General features: G+C 35.6%; 1 protein-coding gene across 1 annotated transcript in view; it reads left to right on the forward strand.

Moving 5' to 3' along the window:
* Positions 1–12812: 12812 nt before the first annotated feature.
* LIX1 (limb and CNS expressed 1) overlaps positions 12813–26033 on the forward strand; it is a 62808-nt gene continuing 49587 nt past the window's right edge. The window contains exon 1 of the mRNA XM_074202657.1: positions 12813–13060. Coding sequence (XP_074058758.1) covers positions 12952–13060 — 109 coding nt within the window. The 5' untranslated portion in view covers positions 12813–12951. The remainder of the gene's footprint in view (positions 13061–26033) is intronic.

Genomic DNA, 26033 nt, shown 5'->3' on the forward strand with positions numbered 1-26033 from the left:
AAAGTTCTCATAACAGTCACACATAAAGGATCTCCTTTACTCTGAGGGCTGCTTTAACTCATCAAGAAAAGGGACAGTTCAGTGGCAAAGTAGATAGCCACATGGGGCCTGGAGTCAAGTCAGAAAGATCCTCTTTCATAATCCCACTTCATATATTTACTAGTTATGTGTCTTTGAGCATGTCTCTTGACTCAGTTTCCTAATCTATAAAATAAGGTTAATAAAATACTTACATCCCAGGGTTATTGTGATAATTGTGAATCAAGAAGCAATGCCTGCCATATAAAAAGTAATTTATAAATGTTAGCTATTATTAGCTATCTATGTTTCAAATCCCCAAGTATTTTTCTCTAATGGGGTTACTTTCTCCAAAATTCTCTCAAAATTGTTTATGCCCCTTTCCACAAATAAAAGACAGTACCTTACCTACCTTCCAAACATTGTGCTAAGTACTAGCAAAAGATGAACATTAAAGGAAAGTCACTGTCCTCATGGAATCTAACCATCCAGATCAAAAGAGTCAAGAAGAAAAGTTCATGTTTTATGGTGAAAAAACTATGTAAGATTTTAATCAGTGTCATGATGAAAGGCTACATGTGAGTCTTAGTCCTTCAGAATATTCAGCCTCTGAAAGTGACCCCAAGTTCAAGGCTGTTTTTGACTCAGCATCTGTCCAAAACCATAGTTCCAAACAATACTTCACTTTTACCAGACTAATCAGAAATCAGTTTGAAACAAAAGGCACTTAATGAGACATCTCAATAAATAACAGAGATCTACCATAATTAGAATGGTATATTTTTCTACCATTCAAACACCTTCACTGGAAGAGGAATAATCATAGTCAGGACAGCTCACACTCCTAAGGCAGCATTCTAGTCCTTTAGACACAACCACTGACTGGTTTTTTTTTATTTACATGGCACATATATGTGTGTGTGTGTGGGTGGGTGGGTGTGTGTCTTTAGCAATATAATTATTTTAAAGCACAAATTATATTTATTTGAATTTTTTTCAATAGGTAGCTACTACATTCATTGCCTAATTAAGGTAACATGTGGAAATATTAGTAGCAAGTTGAGGCAGGGTATTTTCACCATTCCTCTTTGGCAGGGCAATTCAGTATTTGTTTTAAATCAGAGCAAGGCACCATACAGCAAAAAAATAAATTAACAAAAAAACACTAAATAAGAGTAGTGTATCATAGCAGAAATCGCACTTCTTTAGCTATACTCCAAATGAAATCCTGTCACCACTATGCAGAAAAAGATAAAATAAAGAGGGATGTTAAGTTTGTTCCCCAAATAGCGACAGAAACAGAGAGGAAAATGAATAATACTCTTTCACCATTAGGGTAATTATTTCTGTAAATATCATATGAAATTGAGCTGTTAGAGAAGTCAGTATCATTTCCAGAATACATTCTGTGGTATGAGTCAGCTAAATTCCTAAAAAAAATTTTTTCATTTATTAGAGTACATCTATCTAATATCAAACATGTACTGATAATTTGGTGTTATCCTTCAGTATATTTTTAAATTACAATATCTACATTTCCTGATCTAAGTAAAGTTAAATTCCATCTTAAATAGAGCCAAATAAATCAAATAAGGTAAAACTCTCATTTAAGTCAAACCTTCTAAAATGTTCTCATAAGCAACTTTTTACAAAACCAAATTATCAGCTAGAGCTGGAGTAAAAGTTCTATATATTACTGCTAATTGCATCAGTTTTTTCTCCCACGTCTGCAAATCAAATTTGTGTGACAGAGTAAAAGCTTAACTAACCACAATGCCTAAGAGAGAGAGATTTTGATTTACCATGTTTTCTAAATGAATGAGGACCCCTCCAAACTCATAAAATGAATCTCCCAGAGAAGACAGTGTCTTCTAGTACCAAGTTTAAGGTATTATGCCTATCTACATCTTCTCAAAATCATAGCTCATGAACCCCCACCAATGTGTTTGTTTTTAAAAATCAGCTAGAGAACACCCTTCATTCAAAGCAAAGATATTTAGTGAAATAACAAAGTAGGAGTAGAAGCAATCAAATTTCTAATAAACTTGGGTCACATTCCCACAAAAGTGGGAAGAATGGGTGTGAAAAATTTAGGAGAGTACACAACTAGTGATCATGGAGGGGCAACTCATTCTTTCAATGCTAACAGTTCAACAGTGTTTTCTGATGAGGTTGCTCTGTACACAAAGGCTCCCCCGCTCCGTATTATTCTATGCTTCTTCAGCTATCAGTCTAGGTGATTACATTTTAAAGCCTTGTTTAAAACTTTTAAGAATGTGGCAATTAGGGCAGGAATGACTTGATGGATAGAATACTGGACTTGGAGACAGGAAGGCACTGACACTTACTAAACTGTGTGACCTTGGAGTTTTTTGCACAAAGATACTGGAATGATTTGTCATTTTCTTCTCCAGTTCATTTTACAGATGAGGAAACTGAAATGACTTGATCAGGGTCAAAAAGCTAGATAAGTCTTAACAGATTCCAGGACCAGCTCTATCTACTGGACTACCTAGCTATCCATCCAATCCCCATAGCTAAACCCTATCTGGGAGTGACTTACTCCTATCTATAAAAGGCAGAATATAGCTCAAAGTGAAGCACATCCACACCCAATGCTTACTGACTTAGCAGGTTAAATAAACTCATTTTAACTTTTTCTTCCTGAGTTTACTGCAGTAATGAAGGCAACCCCCAAATAAAGTTTTTTTTTAACAATCTTTGTAGGGGTGACTAGGTGGTCCAGTAGATAGAGCATTGGCCCTGGAGTCAGGAGGACCTGAGTTCAAATCTCACCTCCTGCACTTAATAACTACCTAGCTGTGTGGCCTTGGGCAAGCCACTTAACCCCTATGCCTTGCAAAAAAACAAACAAAAAAACCAATCTCTTTGTACAGAAGACAGACACATTTTCTTTTCTGTAAGCTGCTTTTCTGGTCTCCTGGTTGCTCTTTGATTTTCTCATGCCTAGATCAATTGACCATATATTAACAAACCCCCTTGCTTCCAGTTTCAACAAGAGTCATTAGGTATTGGGCTAATGTCTGCTATATCAGGAAAAATGGCTTTTTTAAATTCTTTTATAAAAAAGACCAGAGATCTTTAAAAGTTTCTTTAGCAAACAACAACTCTTAATATACTCAGCCACAAACCAGAAAAGGTCTTCCTGGATGGGCAGAAAGGAAGAAGCTCTTATTTTTTGGTCAATGAAGAGTCTGTATGTTCTTTTCAGAGTATTTCCTAGTTCTATGCTAAATGCTCGGAACATATAGAAAAACAAAAAAAAATAATTCTTTTTCTCAAGGAGCTCATAGTCTCATGGGAGAGACAACATGCAAAAATAATTTATGTATAAATGATATCTACAGGAAAAATGGAAATAATTGATAGGGATTGGGGGAGACTAGCATTAAAAGGACTTGGGGAAAGGCATCTTGCAGAAGATTGAATTTTAATTAGAACTTTGAAGAATCCAAGTGTCAGAAATGAGGAGAGCCAGTGAAAACGTCCTCTTTGGATGGTTATGTCCTCTTTGAAAAGCAGCACAGAGGCCAATGCCACTTTGAAGCAGGGCACAGGAAATGGCCATGTTTTACTTGAAGGTCACACCTTTTAGGACAGGGAAGACTAGGGTGTAGACCACCACCCATGAGCAATGAGTACTGTCTTGGCCACTCTTTGGAGGGCCACCCAGGGGCGTGCATATTGGAGAATACCTGGAGCCAGATGCTAAACCCCTCCTCAAGCACCACCTTTGTCCAATCCACTAGAGAAATACATTTAAGCAAGGTCTTCCATGCTCCCACCAAATGCAGCTGGAGTAATAAGACCTAAACTTCCCTTGAGGACATTCTCACCAAGACTAGTCCCGAGTTTTTCACTTTCAAGAACTCTCACCTTTTGAGCACACCACCAATTTCCCCAACATCAGCTTGATTGCAGCATATATGAAGGGGAGTTGAGGCATAAAAAGACTGGAAAGGTAGAGAAGGACAGTTAGGATGGACTTTAAAAGCCAGAGAATTTTGTATTTGATTTTGGAGTTAATTGGAATTTATTGAGGACTAAGTAACATGCACTTTAGGAAAAACCATATTATCAACTGAGTAGAGAGTGGACCTAAGTGGGACAGATGAAGCTGGGAGAGAACCAGACGGCTATTGCAGGAGCCAGAGCAGGAGATGATAAGGGACTACACTAAGGCAGCATCAGTGTCTAAGGAGAGAGAAGAAAGCTTATGAAAGAATCTGTGAAGCTTGAAGCAATAGGACATGAAAATTGATTGGATATGGAGACCTGAGAAAGAGAGGAGTTGAGGATGATATCTAAGTTTTGAACCTGGTGACTGGGGAGGATTGTGGTGCAATGGATAGTAATAAGGAAGTTAGGAAGAAGGGAGAGCTTGAAGGGCAAAGATAATGAGTTCAGTTTTGGATGTATAGGTTTTGAGATGTCTGGGTGGCACAGTGCTAGGATTTTGAAGCAAGTGCTATTGAGTGCTAGGATTTGAAGCAAGAAGATTCATCTTCTTGACTTCAAATCTGTCCTAAGACATTTACTAACTGGATGACCCTGGACAAGTCACTTAACCTGGTTTGCTTCAATTTCCTCATCTGGAAAAGGAAAAGGCAAACCACTCCAGTATCTAAACCAAGAAAACTCCAGGGTTCAAGAAGAGTCAGGTATAAACAAAACCCACCACCAACAGCAGAACATCCATTTCAAGACATCCAATGGGCAGTTGGAGATTCAAAACTCTAGGTCAGGAGAGAGTAGGGCTTGAAAAGTAGATCTGAGAATTATTGGCAGAGGGGATGATGGGAGTTTATTAGATTACCCATCTCCAGCAAGAGATCTCTAGATACAGAGTAGTCACATTCAGAAACTAAACTTTCTGAATTTGTCTCTCTATTGGAGATCATTTTTCTCATTTAAGATGGTCATTCTCTGAGTCTCCCCTATTAGTCTTCATTGGCCAAACTGCACGTAATCAGCACTTCAAAGGCTACTTCTCTCCCAAATTTTCTGAGCATCTAGACTCCCAATTTCTATTGCCTCATGAATAATTTGTAGTGAGAAGGCCCAAGTTCCTAAATCTGCTGTTTACTACCTGGTGATATTGGAAAAGTAAATTTACACCTCTGGATCTCAATTTCCTCATCTGCAAAATGAAGTAATTAGACTAGACAAGGTCTAAGGTATCTTCTAGTTCTAAATCTATGGTTCTATGAGAATTCTCACCCAAATAGAAGAGTTGGAAAGAACTAGAGAGGAGACCCCATAGTGAGAGGCTGAAATAAAAACTTCACCTAGAGACAAGGTCTTTATCTTCCCTCAACTCAGTCACATTCCTGCCTTTATTATGTATATGCACCCAGCCCATGCTGCTCTGCCAAAGACAATAGTATCCTCCTGATTGACATTCTTAAAATCTTCAGAAATTGAAAAGAGATTAGAATTTCATCCTGAAGAAAAAAAAGAGAGAAGTGGAAGGAAATTAGCCAGGAAAATCCTTCTGGTTTGTTTCTTTCAAAATAAGGAGAGGTAAATATACAAAAAAGAAATACTAAAGTTTGTTCAATATATAGATAATTTAGGAATTTACTGTGCCCTGCCCCCCCATCCCAACCCTGTTTTCTGCTACCTGATGGTCCTCAAGGCTGATATTTTCAAAAGTATTTAATCCATGCTTGTTGCTGTACAATTTCCCAAGTACAGTGATAGTTAAATGAACAAATTCCCTGGCTACGGCTCCTTTACTAGAATCAAAACTATCCAACAACAGTGGGATGGTTAAATAAGATCTGTCTGCTATATTCATCTATTTAAAATCTTCATAAATGATGCAAAGTGGCAAGCATTCCTGGCCTGGAACATAACAAAAATGCTTCAGCTCACTTTCTATTTGTCTCTGCAAGGTTGAAGGTAAACAGGGTTGACCCTGAGCTAGTAAGAAAAGTTGGTCTTTGTTTCCATTCTCTCCTTTATGTCTTTTTTTGACAACTCCATTGGCTGTCTTCACTCTTGATTTGGAAGCCAGCTTTCTATCCTTAATGCCTGTTACCTCTGATGCTACATTAATATAATGTCATCTATTTAATCATTCTTTTGTTGTTCACATTTAAGATTCTTCTGAGAATTTTATAATCACAAAATAATGCTGGTAGGAAAATCTATGAATACTACTTTTTTCTATGTTTTTGATAACTTAATGAGCATAGAAATTTTTGTGACTTTTCTAACATTCAGCCATATTACACATAAAAATGCTACAAAGTTGATGATATTTGCCCTTCATTCTCAAATCATAACATCAGAGGAGGTGATGCTATGACAAGCACATGAAATGAATTTGAGTGAGAGGGAGCTGTGCTAAGTCACCAGCCTTACTTTCTCCTCTAGAGCCATGTGGTTCCTGTGGCCAGATATGGAGCAGGACAACAGGAGATGGTCCTGGATGTGAGTCAATTAGGGCTAAGTGACTTCTCCAAGATCACACGGCCTAGGGTCAAGTGTCTTTTAAAATCAGGATCTCCTGACTCCAGGACTGGTACTCTATTCACTGCACCACCACTGCCCTAACATTACTTAAATTACTTAAAATTCCAACTTGTAGAGACAACCCCGTGGTTGACTGGATATTCAGCAGCTCTACCTTCTTTTTACTGTGTAAGCATCAATACATTTACTTAAAGCAAAGGTTCTATCTGTTTTTGGATCCTCTAGTTCTCCCAGCATTGCTACAGAGATAGTCTAAGTAGTTACTGTTGCATCTTATTTTCCTAGTTTTTATATCCTTTTCTTTTGGATTCCAGTCTATTCTCTATAATTATCTTTCTTTAATCACAAGAGTTGGTCATGAGGTGGTTATAGAAAGTCTCCCAGGATATTGCCAAGAGGAGGCTTTTGCACTTGGGTCTTATCTCTCCTTTCCTTTCACTTCTTTTTGTTGTTTTTTTCCTCTCCTGTGCTATTTAGTAATGTTCTAGACCAGTACAGCCAAAGGTTTGCTTACCTAAAGCAACAGGGCCTCCACCTTATCTGAGAGCAAGGATATCCCAAAACTTTTCTCAAGACTCCTAAAGAAAAAAATATCAAAAATTTAAAAATAAAGACTACCAAGGAGTGATTCTATCAAAGTCAACCTGGTAGGCTATAGGGAACTCCCCAGGCCAATGCTGAGTTATGAGTCAGAAAAGGCCTGGATGAAAATACAGGAGTGATCTTCTAAGTTGGACTTGTGTTATTTTTCTGTAAAAATTACCTTGTGATAAGCTTTTTTTTTTCATTTATCCTATTCCTAACACAGAGTTTTCTGCATTTTTGTATTTCTTCATTAATTGGCATGGCAAATCAATTACTTTTAAGAAATCTCTCATTTCCCTATCATTCAGGCCAATTGTTTTTATTATAAATGCTTCATGTTTTTCCAAATTTTCTGTCTTTTGCCATTGCTGTAACTCATTTTTTTTTGTTTGTTTGTTTGGTTGGTTTTCCAACTCTTTGTCCTCCACTGTTTTTCAGGGTATCTACTGCTTTAGTTTAAAATTTTTTTAAATTGGATTTTTATTGACATCTTTTCTGTTAACATCAGCATCATTAGGGGCAGCTAGGTGGTGCAGTGAATAGAGCACCGGCCCTGGAGTCAGAAGGACTGAGTTCAAATTGGGCCTCAGACACTTAATAATTACCTAGCTGTGTGGCCTTGGTCAAGCCACTTAACCCCATTTGCCTTGCAAAAACATAAAAAAAAAAAAAGCATCATTTCCGCTTTGTCCTTTCACCTGTCCCCTTTCAGAGAGCTATCCACTGTTATGCTAAATGTTTTCTATCTTCTATTCTTAGCCACTGATTCTTCTTCACAGTTTTTTCTTTCATTAGTATAGGGGGCCTAAACATAAGGAAACTATCAGTTCAGATTGGCAACTTGTTCAGTTATCTGACTCTTTTTGACCCCATTTGGGATTTTCTTGGCAAAATTACTGGAGCGGTTTGCCATTTCCTTCTCAAGCTCATTTTACAGATGGGGGAACTGAGACAAACAGGGTGAAGTGACTTGCCCAGGTTTCAAAGTTATTAGGTACCTGAGGCATCATTTGAACTCAGAAAAGAGGAGTTTTTTGACTCCAGACCCAGCACCATCTAGCTCCTCTTCAACAAAGAATAGTTTTAGAAAATTATTCTAGTGGCTTCACCTTGATCACACAACCCATATATATCAGCAGCGGATCTTGAACCCATCAGATCTTCCAGATTTCAATTTTGGCCCATTATCTACTATACCAAGCTGACTCAAAGATTTTCATTAAAAGTGATCATTTATTTCTTACCTGCTTCTGAAATTATTTTCTTTGGCTTTCCAACCTGTATGGTTATTCCTGTGCTCAGTATGGTAAAGTGGATAGGACATTGAACTTGGAATCAGAAAGACCTGGGTTTTAATTCTGCTTTTAGATAATAGTTTTGTGACTATAGGCAAATCACTTCACTTCAGGTCTAACTTCTCCATTCTCTTTTTCAGGGCATCCACTAATTTGGTTTAAAAACATTTTTTGATTAGATTTACATGACACTTTTTCTTTTTATATCATTTATATCATCCCCTTGCTCCTCCCAGAGAGTTATCCTTATAAAAAAGAATTTGTTTCTATGTACTTCATTTTCCTCAGATGTAAAATGAAAGGGTTGGACATAGTGTTTCTTGAGTCTTTGTGATCTTATGATGTTCTCCTCTTCTCTGTCCCAAGACTCTTAGATATAATTTGTGTTCCCCAGTGAATTTGATGTTATTTCAGCTTTTATTTGATTATATTTTATACCATAATGCCTTAATGATATTTTTGCTTCATGATACCCTTGTTGTTTTTTTAAGAATGCCTTTCTATGCTTTTTATGATATTTCTGCCTCTGATTGTTCTAGATTGAAGTCAAAAGTTGTGGGTTAGAATTACAGTTCTAACACTTATTAGACATTTAAACTCAAGCAATTTACTGCCCTTCTCTGAGCTCCAGTTTCCTAATCTCTAAATGGTGATAACAATATCTATACTATTCTTATGGGACTGTTGAGAGGAAATTGCTTTGTAAATCCTAAAGTACAATAGAAATGTCTTATTAATAAAGAAGTATATTTGAAATACATCCTTTTTTAAAATAAGGATTAATGTACATTTTTCTGTTTATCTCTATACATCTCTAGTTCCAAATGTATCCCTTCCCCACAGCTACAAACCAGTCATCTTTTGTAATAGATTTAAAGAGGGAAAACAAAAACAGGAATCAAAGCTAACCAAGATATCAACTCTATCGGACAGTATAGAAATGTATCATTTTTTGACAAAAGACTGGACTGTTTTTTAATATGTATTTTCTCCCATACCAAGAATATAGAAATTTCAGAGTAGAAACTGTCTCTTCTCTTTCAATAATCTTACTTCATAGAGGTCTATAATGAGAGAGACCACCCAACAAATATAAATTAACCATTTCTGCAGTTTCCACCACTTAAAGAGAAATTCTGATCTTTTAATGTGACAGTGGGAAGGTGTTCCTATCTCTGAACAGTTCTGTGACAGAATTAAGGGTAGGGGAAGTAATCTAGCCTAATCTGGACTAGAAACAGCCACCTATTTTTAATTTCCAATTTAGAATTTGCTATTAGTAATGCCATGCTCTTGAATGAGATTCAATATGAAATATAATATTAAAAATTTTAGATCTTAGAACAAAATTAATAGACTGTATTGGGATTTCTCAGGTTAACTGTACAGCTTCTGTCAAAAAGAAGGATGAGAGACCATGCTGTTGCTGTTTTCTAAGTATCTTGCCAAAAGAAAACTGCTGAAGGATTGGAGTTTGAGTTTAGAACAGGATAACCTCCAATTTCTAATACTGTGAAATTCATATATATCAGAATTCCTTTTATTTTCCCCAGATGTAAAATTCCTCAAATATATAAAGTCATCAAAGCTCTTGATGTTTACATAAGTCTGAACTTTACAGGGTTGTTTTTATATTTCTAATACAGCCACTCATACACATTTTGTTTTCTTTAGAGAGAAAAAATTATGAGGACCCTGCAGGTGAAGTCAATCATGGTTTTTTCATTTGTCACAAGTCCTGTGGCAGCAATAGGGGTTGGTCATTTTAATAACTTGTTGACTGGGTATTAGTTAAGTTAGTAATAGAAGAAACCTTAATGTTTCTGATGACATTATAGCCTGTAGAAAATGATGTTCACCCAGCAACCACAATTCTTCTGCTACATAGTTTTCCTCATTTTTTAGTGTCATCTATCCTTATAACAGCCATCCCACAAAATAGTTTTAAAATATTCAAATATCCACTATGGTCTACTGCCCTAACTCAGCACTCCATACTCACAGTGGGGTTGTCAGAGGATTACTGCTTTTCAGATTACAGGGATAACTTTATGGGTCTATATGCCAAATACTATAGTTCATGAATCCCCACTTATAGTTTTCCCATTAAAAATCAGCCAGTAGTTTCAATTAGCTTTTAGTAAGGGGATTTATTTAAATGACATAGCAAGAACTAGCACAAATTAGTACAAATGAGATACACACTAAGGAACACAGGTGGCCAGTGTCTTCAGAAATGCAAGACCTTAATGTCATTTCTTGCTTTATGGAATCCTGAGGTGATGTCTGTTCTGAAGGAGTCATTCTGCTACTAGGCCTGGTTTCATCTTCATAGGACATTGCATCTCTGTTTCATGGATTAATCTGATTTACCACCTTGTCTTGCTTTTCAATGGGCACTGTAGTCTCTACTGTTTCCATATTCAGTCCCAGTTGCAGACTCGGTTAGGATACTATTGTGATCTTAAAATAAAAAAGGAGATCCTTTTTCAAGAACTGTAGTGACTTCAAAGATTATGCCTAATGAAGTAGGACTGACATATACTCAAGAAGTATCATAAGAAGTATCATTTTAGAAATGTATGATCAGAAAAGGAGGTGGAGTAATTTTGTGGGACAAGAACATATTTGCTACTCCAGCATCTTTGCCAAGAAAATATCAACTGGGGTCAAAAAAAGTTGGACACATCTGAAATGACTGAACAACATAAAATAACAAACAAGAACAGCAACAAATTAAACTCGTGCATAGGACTGAAATACATAAATGACCAAACAATAATAAAAACCACAACAAAGTCTTATTCTCCACTTTCTTGTGGTGTGGATTAGACTCTGTCTTGGAGAGTATAGTCTTTGACAAGATGACATAGTGCAATTTTTGGTAGGTCCTGCCTAACTATAACTATAAGTCACAACAGACTATAGCTTTTGTATGCAGATCATCCTAAGTTCACATCTCTTTCCTTCTCCAATTGGATTCTATCACCACCATCATCATCATCATCATCACTAAAATGTATATGGTTTCTGTTAGGGGCTGGCACTATACTAAGCATCAATCAGGGCCCAAACAATGACCAAACTGGGGTTGGACTGAGAGCTACTATTGGCCAATCAATGAGAACCAGAGTAATTTGTGTTTAAGGCATGGTCCTTAAAAAAAGAAATCTAGTCCATAGTAGAATGCTAGAATTTTAAAGTGTCTTGCAATGGTCTTGAAAATTCTTCTCTTTCCATAGCTACTAACTCTGCACTTAAAAATTCATGTGAAAATGATTCTTCAACCTCCTTTGTTAATATGCTCCAGTGTCTCACATCTTTTTGTCAATCTTGGATCCTTCCTGATTCAATGTAATCCCAAAGCACTCTTCTTTCTTTCTCAGATTTTTACTATGTAACATACAATGTGAAATTTAAAACTGTAGTGACAGGAAGATATGATTTCTCTATACTGACTCATCTGAACCATCATTTTCAGTTTAATATCATTTTCCTGAACCTTCAAAATACCTTCTAGTTACTTTTCTCAATTTCACAAATTCTCTTAGAAAGTGTTATCCTTGTGAAAGTGAAAAAAAATGAAATATAAATTAATAGTTGTGGGGAGTTTAGTGAATGAATTTTTCTTTAAAGGGTTACTAGTAGAGAAAATATACCCTGACCAACTGTGAGAGAAATCCAGCTATTATCCTTTCTATAGGCATCAGAAATTATGAGAAGGGCAGGAGAATTTGGGTTCTATGACTGACTTTTGTGAATTCAAACAGCAAGCTTTATTATCCTATTGCTTACCACATTTTATTGTTGTTGAGTTGTTTTAGTCATGTCCAACTCTTTGCAATCTTTTGGCAAAGATACTAGAGTAGTTTACCATTTCCTTCTCCTGGTCATTTTATAGATGAAGAGACTGAAGTGAAGGTTGTTAAATGACTAGCCTAGGGTCACACAGTTAGTGTCTGAGTCCAGATTTGAACTGAGAAAGATGAATCTTTCTGACTCCAAGCCCAGCACTCTCTATCTAGTTGTCCCATTTAGCTTATATAGAATAATCTTTGCAAAATCTAAATGGCTAGGACTTTAGTCTTTCTACATTTGATTTGTAAGGAATTTAGCAGAGAAATCTTACATCTTGTTTTCAAACTCCTGGGGAAAAAAGGAACCACAATTTAACAACCGCAACAACAAAAAGTCAAAATTAATCTGCTTCAGTCCATTCAGGCAATATTTGGAAGAAAAGGGGAAAAAGCCTTAGATTAGTTTGGAAAAAAAGCCTTTCAGAGATTAGTTTCCAGAACTAGCCTGTAGGTGGGTGTGTTGAACAGAAGGAAGCAGTAGGAGCTAGCCAGTCAGCTAGCCTTTCTAGCTAATTAGCTCAGCATTCAACAAAGATAAGTGAGCCAGGGAGGAGGGCCCACTGAGAGGTCTTTAGGTTCTGGGCAATGTCTGATTGGCAGATGTTAAAAGAGATTCTTTGGTAATCCAGTGCATCAATGAACTGCCCAAATTCAGTACAGGGCTGGAAAAATTCAGGCATGAGGACACATTGTGCATGCAGTCTCGAAAAGACAGAGCCAAGATGGATAGAACCTTGGAAACCCTGAGACACATCATTGCCCAAGTTTTGCCTCACAGAGACCCAGATCTTGTATTTAAAGACTGTAAGTACAGAAGAAAAGAAGTTTCTTGACTGTTCAGATAATAGATCTAAAATGTTCTAGTCACATCCTATTTACGTTTTGTTTCTGTTAAATCTTTCTGCAGCTGGGTGATAGGGTAGAACTGATAGTTAACTCATTCCTGATTTCAGGAAAATGATTCCCTTTCACGTGGGAATGTTGCAAGCTGAATTATTTTACCTGTGATATGTTTCACAAGTATTTTAGACATCTTTCTTTGAAAATTAGCAGTAATTTAGAGATTTTTTAAAAATTAAATCAACTTTTCAAAAAGTTATTTCACAGTTGTGAGAGCACAGTTGAATCTTTGAAATAATAACTAATTAATGTCTGAATCTTTAGAATTAATTTTTCATGATTCAGCTATGAAGGTAAAGTTGGCTATTCTTTTAACCCACATGTATATTTACTTCAAAAAATTTTTGAGAAAAATTAATCAACTATAATTTTTTTCTTTTTGTAACTAATTTTGAAATTATATTCCACAGTTAAAAGGCCAATAAAATTGCCCGAGATTTCTGCCCTCCAAAATATTAACATGGTATAACCACATCTTATGGCAAAAGCTTATTCAGAATCTGTTTGATTTTCTTTCCATTAATAATGGATATATGAAATCAACTCTTTCAGTTTCAGCAATACCATTAAACTGTTTGTCATGTAACTTGGTTTCTGGAACCAATTTAATATCCTGCTCCAAAACAGACTATCTGTATATTTTGTCTTATCTACAGTAGGTTTCACATTACAAAGGTTGGTAAGATTGGACTTTAGGTAGAGAGTAATCTAAAAGACAAATGGCATGTGGAACGATTTTTATAGTTCAATAATTTGCAGATTTTCCTTTGCATCTGTATTTTTGCAGCTTCTGTCTACCTTGGTAGGTCTTCAGTTTGGTATCCTGATTTCTGAGACTTGAACTGTGTTGCTTGCCAGGTGTTATTTTTGCTTAAATTACTCACTTGGGTGCAGTGGAGAAAGATAAAAATTGGTTCATTGTTTTGTTCTGCCAGCTTTTTCTTTCTGAATTAAATTGGAAGTTACTTTGCCCCTCAGGCAAGATGTGACAGGCATTGATTTCATCTTGACTTGTCAACAACTACATTTTTTGCACTGGTATTTACCTGGATTCCAGGCTACTTGAAGTAATAAGGGATAGAAAGACCTTCCCTCTCCTCCATTAGAACAAAATTCATTAATAAAAAAGGGTTCTTGCATGATCCAGCTGGCCCAGATCATGAAAGATCCTCTGAGTCTGAAGCTTAGCGTTTGGGATAGTAGGAAGTGATACAAGTAGCAAAAATCAGCATGATCCCATGGTCTGCTCTGAGTCCTGTATGGACTCAAGAGTCTTATTGTGAGAGTTATAGAAATTGAAACAGCATGACCCCACCTCCTTGTTACAGGCAAAATCAGTAGCTATCCACAGAGCAAGTAGAAGGCAAGAGGGAAAGGAAAACATGCCTTTCAGAAAATCATTCCTATATAGGACATCTAAATGTTCACTATAGGGACTTAAGAGTATACTTTTTAAAGTTTGATCAGATGGTCTTGGGGAAAGAATGGAAAGAAATAATCATTTACCTCAAAATAACTTGCCACTATGCTGTGATGGGCAAAAAATAAAATTATCACCCCAATCCTGTGCCCCATAGCTTTCTTTATTCAGAAGAGTAAATAGAAAACTGACAGGATATAGGTTTTTTCAAGGCAATGGGGTTAAGTGGCTTGCCCAAGGCCACACAGCTAAGTAATTATTAAGTGTCTGAGACCAAATTTGAACCCAGGTACTCCTGACTCCAGGGCCGGTGCTCTATCCACTGCCACCTAGCCACCCCCAGGGTACATTCTTATACCTAAATTCTTTATAATGTTGAAACATCCAACTACCATGGGTATGAAGTAAATGTGAAAAAATATTTTACTTTCTGATGTTGAATTCAGATGTAATTATATGCATATGTATGTATGTATGTTTGTATGCATTATGTATGTATTTCTTTGAGAAGAAAAGAGACTTTTGCTGCTAAGGGGTTCACATGCCAGGCCTCTGCACCAGGTCTGCTTCCTGCAGGTCACCTGGGAGACTTAAGAACAGGTGTAAATTTCTGCCCCAGTTGCCAATCAGTGACAGGACAAATGGACCCTTCCTCCCCCTCTCATCTCCCAGTCCTAATGCCACAAAAGTGGAGCATAACTTGGCATAAAAGGTTTCCAACCCCAGACCCACATAAGAAAGGGGAGATTACTGGATAAAAAAATAAAAGAATAGTCTAAGTATTCTTTTATTACTGAGGCACAGTTGATGAAAAGTGATAATGGTGGTGGTGATGGCAGTGAACAAAGTAAAACATTTAAAAAATTGTCTCCAAATTCTACAAAAAAATTGCATGCTTTTTCCAGTGTTCTGAAACAGACACTTCAACCTTTGAATCCTGTCCCTTTCAGTTGGTCTTGCATGATCTTGGACAAATAAATTCAACTTTCTGGGCCTGTTTTCCCATCTCTAAAATGAGCAGATTAAATTCTAAATATGAAAAGGAACATTAGAAATTATTTTCTCCTGCTCTAGATTTTAACTTCTTGCCTTAGGGTAGAGAGTGCAGGTAAATCTGGATTTTGTCTTAAATTAAGCTGTGAAAAAACAACTTTGTCCTGAGGTGAATGTGAATGTGAATTGTTACCTCTGCCCAAGTAGAAATACTTTAAGAGTATTTTCTTTTCTCATTCTGCTGATGTGGGATAATATAGTGCACAGCATTTTCCTTAGGTTATATATTAGATATTCATCACCCAGGAGTTATTAATTTTTCCTCACAGTTTGGTAGAAAAAATAACAAAGTATTTTCTATTCATGTTACAAATGAAAACTAATAAGAAGCATTCCCTTATTCCCCCATTTACTAGTCTTTTCTTCTACTTCAAATCCCTTGGCCCGGGTTCAAAATCTGATTCATATATTTACTACTTATGTGATCCTGGGCAAATTGCTTAACCTCTAAACCTCAATTAGCTTAGCTAGGAAATGGGGATAAAAATGGTGCTTTCCTTACAGGGCTATTGTGAAGAATACATGAAATGTGTGTAAAGCTAGATAATCCAGAATTATTGTTCCTGGGGATATCATAATCTTCATCATCTTTGTCATCCTCCTCCTCCTCATCTTCTCTTCTTCCTCTTTTTCCTCTATCCATTCTCCTTTTTTCGTCCTCTCCACCTTCCCTTCCCTCCCCACCTCCTCTTCTTCTTTCTCTCCTCTTCCTCTTCTTCCTCCTCCACTTCTTCCTCCTCATTTTCTCTTTATCCTCCTTATGAAGAAGAAAGTACTCTAGTCAAGACAATAATCCAAGACAATTCCAAAAGACTCAGCATGAAAAATTATATCCTCCTTCAGAGAGAGAATTAATGAATTCTGAGTGCAGACTGGAGCACACTTATTTCACTTTCTTAAAAAAAAAGACTGTGATATGAGTTGGCAGGCTTGGCACCCACACAGAAAAAGCAATAGATCATTGAAGTGATAGTGGCTATACAATTGCTCTCCATTTGCCACATTTAATATTTCTGTGACCATGGTCTTGTCAAAATTGTCTTCCATGCTGAGAAAAAGGATTATAGTTATAACCCCTGGTAGTAGTTTTTAGATTCTCAGTATTTTTTGGCAAAATTGAAAAATTATCTATTCACCTAGCTACCTAATGAAATAGCATTGAAACAAAAGTCAAGAGAAATTTTAAAACAGCATGGCAACAAAAGTAAACAATTGAAAGAAATATGCCTTCCAAAATGCATTGTCTGCATGCTAGGAAGAGAACAAATGCCTGTCTTTACTTTTGTATCCCTCCTCCCACCATATTGGAGAGACATGAATAAGTCCATGATACTAGCTGTGTGACTCTGGGTAAGTCACTTGACCTCAGTTCCCTCAACTGTAAAATGGGGATATTAATGACACCTACCTCCTAGTGTTGTAAGAGTCAAATAAGAGATTTGTTTTGTTTTGTTTTTTAAAGCAAAATACTTGGCATAGTGTCAAGTACTACATAAATGCTTATTCCCTTTTATCCCTTGGAGAGAAAAGTCAAAAAGTATTGGATACATAAATGAAAGCTGCTCTTTGCTTCAGGGCAGCAAAGGTGCTGTAGATGAGACCCAGATGGTCTCATAAACCATTATCTGATGTTTGAGCCTGGATGCTGTGCTTTTCCTCTGGCTGGTTCCAACTCACCACTCTATATTTTAGTTTAGTCACCATTCTCCTCCCTTTCCAATATGATCAGTTCTGCTGCTCTCCACTCATAGTGGTCAGGTGAACAATCATCACAAGTCATCCTTGTGTGCCATATCTGGATGGATTAGAATGAATTCCCAGAGAGCACCCCATCCTGATCCCCTCTTCTCATTCTCTCATGGAAACCCCTTCTGCATAAATCCTTCAAGGTCAAAAGCCATGGCAACTTGGAGTGCACTCCATAATGCCTGTCCACTGACAGGCCCACCAAGTTTCCATGGTAATATCTCCAGTGGAAAAGCAATCTGTGCCCAAAGCTAGGGCATGTTAATTATTCATCCCTTCTGTGGATATGATCTGGCCTTTAACTGTACAAATGTCAACGATATCATCACAATGTCACTAATATTTTTCTCCCCAATACAACAGTAAAATGAAAATGACTATTCAAGACACGACTGTTTCTTGGATTATAATGTGTTTACATGGTTAAGGTGAATAAATCTTTCCATCTGGGAAATGTCTGGAAGTTTATTTATCTCCAATTGGTGAGCATTTTATTTTAAAAAGAAAGGGCACTTTACTCTTCTATAGGCTTGGCACCAGATTACAAGTCTAATTTTTTTTAACTCCTCTTCATCATGGATTTCACTAAATGTACTATAAAATAACAAAAATTCTCTGACAGTCAAGTGTGCATTAAATATGCATATTCATGAGCCAACTTTTCTATATGCTTTAATTTTATAAATTTAAAGAAAAACATTTGAGAAATCCAAGTAATCAGAAGAAAAATCCTGAGAAATACAGAAATTAGATATTACCACATCAAGTATGCCTGCATGAAAATGACAATAAACTTCAGGGTGTTTGCTAGTTAAATTTAGAACACAATTTTATTACAATAATTTGAATTCTGGTCATTTTTAACTCCCACATTATAGGATTTCTTATGAGCCAAAGTCTATTCATGATTGATTTCATATATTTATTTTTATAGCCATTTGAATTTTTAAAAGGAAGGATGTTTATTTCATTCTACTCTACTCAGATACGAGTGGCATATTTTTAAAAAATCAGAGTCTATTAAGAACATTTTTTCCCAATAAATATACCTCCAGGCAGAGATAAAATATCCAGTTTCAGAGAAAATTCATTCTGCCTGACCCAAAACCAGTCTGTTTTAAGGAATGCTATCCTAAAATTTTAATGCTAATATCTGCTATGATTTTATTTATTCCTTTAAAAAGCAAGCTAAATAAATTGTAATACAATATAAATATCAGACATCAGTCTTGTGGCAAAACCTAGTACCTTCTTCCTACCATGCAGTCTCTTCTCACCAGAGATTTTTTTTTAACAATATAGATTTGTTAGCCTGAACTCACTTTTAACAACTTCTGAAATGCATGTGTTAAGTTACAGCCCATAATGGGACACAGCTGCATGAGGGTGAGTGCTTAAGTTATGATTTTTCTGTTTAAATGATATGGTTTTTACTGATTATGTGCTACAGATTGATTTAAGAAATGTAAGACAACTTTAGAGGCCTTTCATAAAAGAATCTTCCTTATTTAATACGTTTCAGATTCTAGTTTTAACTCAAAGGCTCTTACATTTTCTCCATGTTTAAATGCTTATTTAAGTTTAGTCTGTCAAGGTAGTAAAAACAACTCTTTCTCCCACTCCTTCCCCCTCCCCTCCCCATCCAATCCCCACAAAATTCCTTTAAGTTTAAAATCTACAAAGTAGACAATTATTAAAATATCTGTGTCCACTTTATTTATCCTTTGACCATGGGATGTGCAATTTGAGTTGTGATTTTGATTTAGCTAGCCTCTATTTTTTCAAGTGGTTTATAAATATTTCATTTTATCTTTACTGCAACTCTGGGAGATAGGTTTTATTAGTATTCTCATTTTATAGATGAAGAAACTAAGGCAGGCAGAAGTTAAGATTTGCCAAGGGTCACACAGCTAATAAGAATTTGAAGCTAGATTTGAACTCAGATCTTCTTGACTCCAAATTCAACTTTTTTTTTCTTACTTCAATAAAGGATTCATATTTCTAGGGAATTTTTTTTACTATCTCTTGTTATTCTGTTGAGTCCTACTCTTCATGATCTCATTTGGAGTTTTCTTGGCAGAAATATTAGAATTGTTTGCCTTCTTTTTTTCTCCAGCTCATTTTACAGATGAGGAAATGGAGAGTTTAGTGACTCGCTGGAGGTTACACCACTAGTATGTGTTTGAATCCACATTTGAACCCAGGTCTTCCTGTCTCCAAGCCCAACCCTCTATCCACTGAGCCACCTCAATGCCTATATTTCTTAGCCAAGTTAAGTGCTCAAAGACCTTGCAGTGTACTTATCCATCAAGAACTCACTATTGTGAAGCATTTAAGAAAATGGTATCAGTTGAAGTTCACTTTGTTGATTAATATCTGTTCTGTTCCATCCCACTTAGCCAGGAGGTGGTACCTCTTTAATACTGAAATACTAAGCACCCTTTGGCATTTATTGTCTATACATTTAGCATTTATCATAAACTATTTTGGAGGCAGCTAGATGATTCAGTGGATAGAACACTGGAACTGGAATCAGAAAAACTTGAATTCAAATCTGGCCTCAGACACTTACTAGTTGTGTAACCTCGTGCTAGTCACTTATCTATTTTTGTCTTAATACAGGAGAAGGAAATGGTAAATTACTCCAATATCTCTGCCAAAAGAAAACCCCATGGAGAATACAATCCATAGTGTCACAAAGAGTTAGATACCATACAACAAATATTTTGTTTACTCATTATCTCTTAGGCTTACTATGCCAAATTGAGATAATTAGCTTCAAGAGGTCAGGAATTATCTCTTATTTTTATTTGCATTTCTCATACCACCATCTACCTCTTTTGCTCCTACTAATTTGCTACTAAATAGAGCTGAAGAATATTACACAATTGTTGACTGGATTCTAGTCCAGTTTTCCCTGATCTTCTGGCTACTTCTCCTCTGTCTATGAATACATTCAATTCTTCCTCAACTTTAAAGAGAAAAAAAATGACCAAACAATTAAGATTAATATTTGTCATAGTACTATAGTAGGCATTTTTGACTGTGACTACTAAGTTAATCATTTTCTTAATGTAAGAAAGACATATTATTGGGTATATGACTAGCTTTCCAATGAAGAAAAGCAAGCTAACAATGACATATGGGCAAAAATGGTCCAAATTGCTAATGACAAGAGAAATGCAAGTCAAACAACACAAACCCATTAGAGTAGCAAAGATGTTTCCAAAGGGAAAATTACAATTTTTGAAAGAGAAATAGAACAGACAAATGAATCCACCACTAGAGAAGTTGTGAATTAGTTCAATAATTCTGGATAACAATTTAAAACTAGCAAAAAACTCACTTATCTATATATAATCTTTGACCCAGTGATATCACACTCAGCATATATTCCAAAGAGATCAAAGAAAGAGGAAAAAGACAAATATACAGAAAAATATTCATAGCAGCACTTTTTGTATGTAGAAAAGGGCTAGAAAACAAAGGGATATCTGTTGATTGGGGGATATCTGAAATTATGGCATATGACTATAATGATATATTATTGAGCCTTGAGAAATGACAGTAGAAAAGGCTTCAGAAAATTCTAGGAAGATTTTTATGAACTGTGAAGAGTAAAATGAATAGAACCAGGGGAACAATTTATTTAATGGCTGAAACATTGTAGAAGGGTAACCTGAAAGAAGGGAAAAAAAGAGAAAGAACATTATTTTTCCAATTGATATTTTATTTAATTTTTCTAATTACATGTTATGGAAGTTTTTCAACATTCATTCAAATGTCAATGTATATTTATATACCTAATTTCCTTCCACCCTCTCTTCCCACTCCTCTCCCTTCGTAGTGACCAGTCTAGTGAATATTGAACATATACATGTTTAAGATTAGTCATTTTCTGTGTGAGGAATAAAGGCTAAGGGAAAAGAAAGAAAGCTATGAGTTAGGAAAGAAAAACATAAGAGAAAAATTTAAAAAGTGAAGGTAATTATTCAGATTCCATAGGTGTTTTCTTTTTTCTTTTGTTTTGTTTTTCTTCCTCTGGATGTGGATAGCGTTGTCCATAACAGGTTTCCCAGAGTTATCCTAGTTATCCTACGCTATCCTACTGCAGAGAGGAGCTGCATCCATCAAGCTCACAGTGTTGTTGTTAATATGCACAATGTTCTCTTGGTTCTGCTCCCTTTGCTCAGCATCAGGTCCTGTAATTCTTTCTATGTTCTCTAGAGTCCAACCATTCTTGGTTTCTTATAGCACAATAGTACTCCTATAACATTCACATACCATAACTTGTTCAACCATTCCCTAATTGAAGGGCATTCCCTCAATTTACATTTGAAAGAAAGAAATTAAGAAAAGAGAGGATGATTGACAGAACAGTAAGTCCAAGGAAGTTTCAAGAGGGGAAGGAATCAAGTACAAAAGGAAATCAGTTGACTTTGGCAAGAAGGACCATTTCTTTCTCGGAAAATGGAACAAAGGACTGAATAAAAAATTATATAATGGTGCTCAGAGGTGCAGAATTGGAAAAAAGAGGAAGCTCATTACTGAGGTCCTCTCTTTTTCAGTAAAGTTGAGAATCTCTGCCTTTTTTTTTTAGGTTTTTGAAAGGCAAGTGGGGTTAAGTAACTTGCCCAAGGCCACACTGCTAGGTGTCTGAGGCCGAATTGGAACTCAGGTACTCCTGACTCCAGGACTGGTGCTCTTATCACTGCGCCACCTAGCCCCCCGAATCTTTTCCTTTTTATCATTAAAGCAAAACAAAACTAAACAAAGCAAAAACTATTGCAGAAGAACAAAATATTTATAGGCCATTTATATCCACTAAACATATCACAGGCCCCATCAAACAGAATTTAAACAAGGTGATATGATCAAATAAAATTAAAATAGGCATACATTATTCATTCAACAGACATCAATCACCTACACTCTGTAAGAGACAGCAGAGTATAATGAATAGAGGATAGGTTTTAGAGTCAGGGAATCCTAGTTTTGAGTTTTGTCTCTGACATTAAATGTTTGACCATGAGGAAATCACTGAACCTTTCAATGTCCTAAGAAACTCTTATAAGACTAAAATTTACAAAGAAGTTGCCAATTTACAGAGGTGGAGAGTTTCCACACCAGGAGTTCCTTGCACACCATACTAGATATGGAATGTTTTACATTCAAATATCATTTACTTGTAAATTGCATCTGATATTAAGTTTATCAAGACCTTTAAATACGTCATCTCTTTTGATACATCTACTATCCCTGTAAGATTGGTAAGACAGATAATATCATTCCCATTTAACAGATAGGTTAACTAAGACCCAGGAAGAATTGATTCAAAGTTAACACAGTTAATGGCAGAATTAGGATTAGAACCCAATTCTTTTCATCCTAGTATATTTCCTAATTAAAGCACATTTCTCACTAATGATGGATTAGTAATAACACCTTTATCTGTATCCATTTATCCAATCATGCTCCAAACACTTATTGAGTACCTTCTAAATAAAGATTTTTATATTAAGTACTGGAGGAGATACAGAGATGAACATAGTACCAGACCTCAAGGAGTTTAAACACTCTAGCAAGAAACTAAGACATTGATACAAATATTTATAACAACAAAACATAAAAAGTGTCTGAAAGACAAAAAGTACAATGAGAGGCCATGAGGATGGAAAGATGATTTTTTTTTCATTCTATTTCTCCTCAAATTTTCATTGAATACTTAGTGTATTTTCTTTGACTGTCACTTCTATTTTGCATACTATTAGTGTATATGATTCCACCTCACTTCTCCACCTCTCCAGTAGAATATAAACTCTTTGAGGGTAGGGGATGAATCATTGATCTTTAAATCCCCAATACTCAGCACAATACTTTGCATATAGTAGGTTTTTTAACAAATAAATTGAAGTGTGGAGTGGATATAAGAGGGCTCTATGGAGGAGTTAACATTTTAGTTGTTAGCAAGAAAAGGCTTCTAACTTTCTTTAGGTGCAGATGACTTTCCAACACAATCTCCCCCCCCCCCCTTAGTGGGGGCGGGGGTGAGCCCCTACTATATTCCAGGCACTACACTATGGACTTTAGAAGTATTATCTTAATCTTGGGAGGTAGGTATTAAAATTCTCCCCATTTTACATTTGAGGAAATTGAGGCAAACAGGGGTTTCCCAGAGTCATACAGCTAGTATGCATCTGAGACTGGATTTGAACTAAGATCTTCTTGACTCCAAGTCCAGTCCTCTATCCACTGTGTTATCTAGAAGGTTTTACAAAGCTTTTTAATGGGGGGGACATTGTCCTCTTCTCAATACATTTTCAAAAGGATTGAGAAAGAATTGTTACTACTGAAAGAATCAATCTTCCATTTATATTTCATTAATTTAGGGATCTATATTTTCACCCATTCCAGGTACTTTTTTTTAGGTTATGTTGTTATTTTTTCCCATTACATGCAAAGATAGCTTTCAACATTAATTTTTTTGTAAGCTTTTGAGTTTCACATTTTCCTTCTTCCTTTCCCACAGCATTGAGCAATCTGATATAGGTTCTACTTGTACAGTTGTGATTAACATATTTCCATATTATATCTTGGGTACTTCTACCAGAAAAGGATAGCGATCCCTTTATGACAAAATAAATCATCTTTGATAACTATAGTGACTGAAAAAAATCATCACCTTGAAACAATACTGCTGATGTCTCCAAACTTAATTTATCTTGCCAAGTTTAAGTCTGTCTAGTTTGGTTGGTCTGGTCAGAGCTTATACTCCATATCATGAAGAGGCATCAGGGTAGGGTTTAATGTAGATCTTAGTGGCAGTACTACTAACAGAACTATTTAGCTAGCCAAAGCAATTAGATTTTCTTCATGAAATTATATGCACAATTCTGTTATCAGATTTCTATAATTAAAAAAACCCCAGCAACTTGTTAGCAGGATTTATAGAAACACATACCATCTTTTGTAATTTTTAGTTTTACAATGCCTACAGTCTGAGAATAGGTACTAAGGAGCTGAGCTCTTTACTGTTGGATGCCCAGGGTTTTCAAATTTACCTAGTAAGTAATGTGAATATTATTAGTTCTAATTAATACTAATATTATTATTGATATAATTGATATAATAATTCAATATTATATTAATAATAATCAATAAATTTAATACAATAAATAATACTAACATCACTATAGTATAATTAAATTACTGTGAATATAAAATGTTATTTTTAGTTTTATCATTGACAGTTATTATTAGTGATGAGAACGGTTTTGAACATCACATCAAATACTAAGCCATACAACTTTTTCTTTTTTTGCAAGGCAAATGGGGTTAATTGCCTTGCCCAAGGCCATACAGCTAGGTAATTATTCAGTGTCTGAGGTCAGATTTGAACTCAGGTCCTCCTGACTCCAGGGCCGGTGCTCTATCTATTGTGCCACCTAGCCGTCTCCATACAACTTTTTAAAACAAAGAGGTACCTCTATTCCCTGGGGATCATGAGAATTTAAGAACTGGCTTTACTACAAAGTGGTTTTTGTTTAGCTACAGAGAACTTTGAGATAAAATTTCAGGGGCTCTAGTTCAATGGGCTATGTGGTACTTTTAGGAAATCAATTAATCAATGAATGAACAAGTTTCATTAAGTAAAGGGAACACTATATAAACATGAATTGTTACTTCTGTCTCTAGTGGGGATTCTGTGGCAATGTTTCTGAGGGAAATATTGGAGACTGAGATATTTTTTCAAAAATTCAAAGTCTAGAATACTATGTAAATAAATCAACATGATACGATTTGTGGCTTCTTCAGGTCCTTAGAAGTAATTTCATACAACATATGTGGTTAAACTATGGTTTTTAAGAAACCTGCAGTCATGTAATAATAGACCATTTTTTTTGATAAGTTACCCCCTATCAGTATCGCTGTTATTTTTCCAACCTTTACAAACTTCTATGTTATGGAAATGCTTGTGTTATTTCATAAATTAAAGATAAAATAAAAGTTAAAATATATAAATAGGATTTTTGTATACATACATGTATATGACATTATTTCATGAATGTATGTATATTTATACATAGTTTGAATGCAGTATATTATTTTCACTTTTTTGTTTTTTATTTTTCATAGCTATCACCTTTTGTTCTGTTTCTTCTTTCCCAACATGACAAATGTGGAAGAATATTTTTAAAAAAGAAAAAGAAAGAAAGATTACCTCTTTTAAAAATATATCCCTCCTATATTCCTTTTTCATCTTGAATTAGATAAGACCCTCAAATAAAACTATATTGCTTAGTTGCCCTGTATAATTGTTAGTTCTAGAAAAGGGATCCAGAAGTATAAGAAGGAAGTAAGGAGAATCCTTTTCAAAATCATTGAAAAGCTCCCTTTTCTTTTAATGTTCAGAAAAATAGTACTAATGTAACTTAAAATAATCAAAATAATTAAATTTGCCTCTTCAGAAAATCCCCCCCCACAAATTTGTGTTATCAAAATTTAATGCTTTCACCACAAAATTTTTCATTGTATTCATACCTAAAGCTAACTCTGATTACTTCCAACATACAGTCCACTTACAAAAGTTCTTCAATTTGGTATACTATTTAGTTGCAACCATCCCTAAAAACATTATAATGTCTGGGCATAGATAGC

This window comes from Macrotis lagotis, chromosome X (genome assembly GCF_037893015.1).
Source record: "Macrotis lagotis isolate mMagLag1 chromosome X, bilby.v1.9.chrom.fasta, whole genome shotgun sequence".
NCBI classification, from domain to species: domain Eukaryota; kingdom Metazoa; phylum Chordata; class Mammalia; order Peramelemorphia; family Peramelidae; genus Macrotis; species Macrotis lagotis.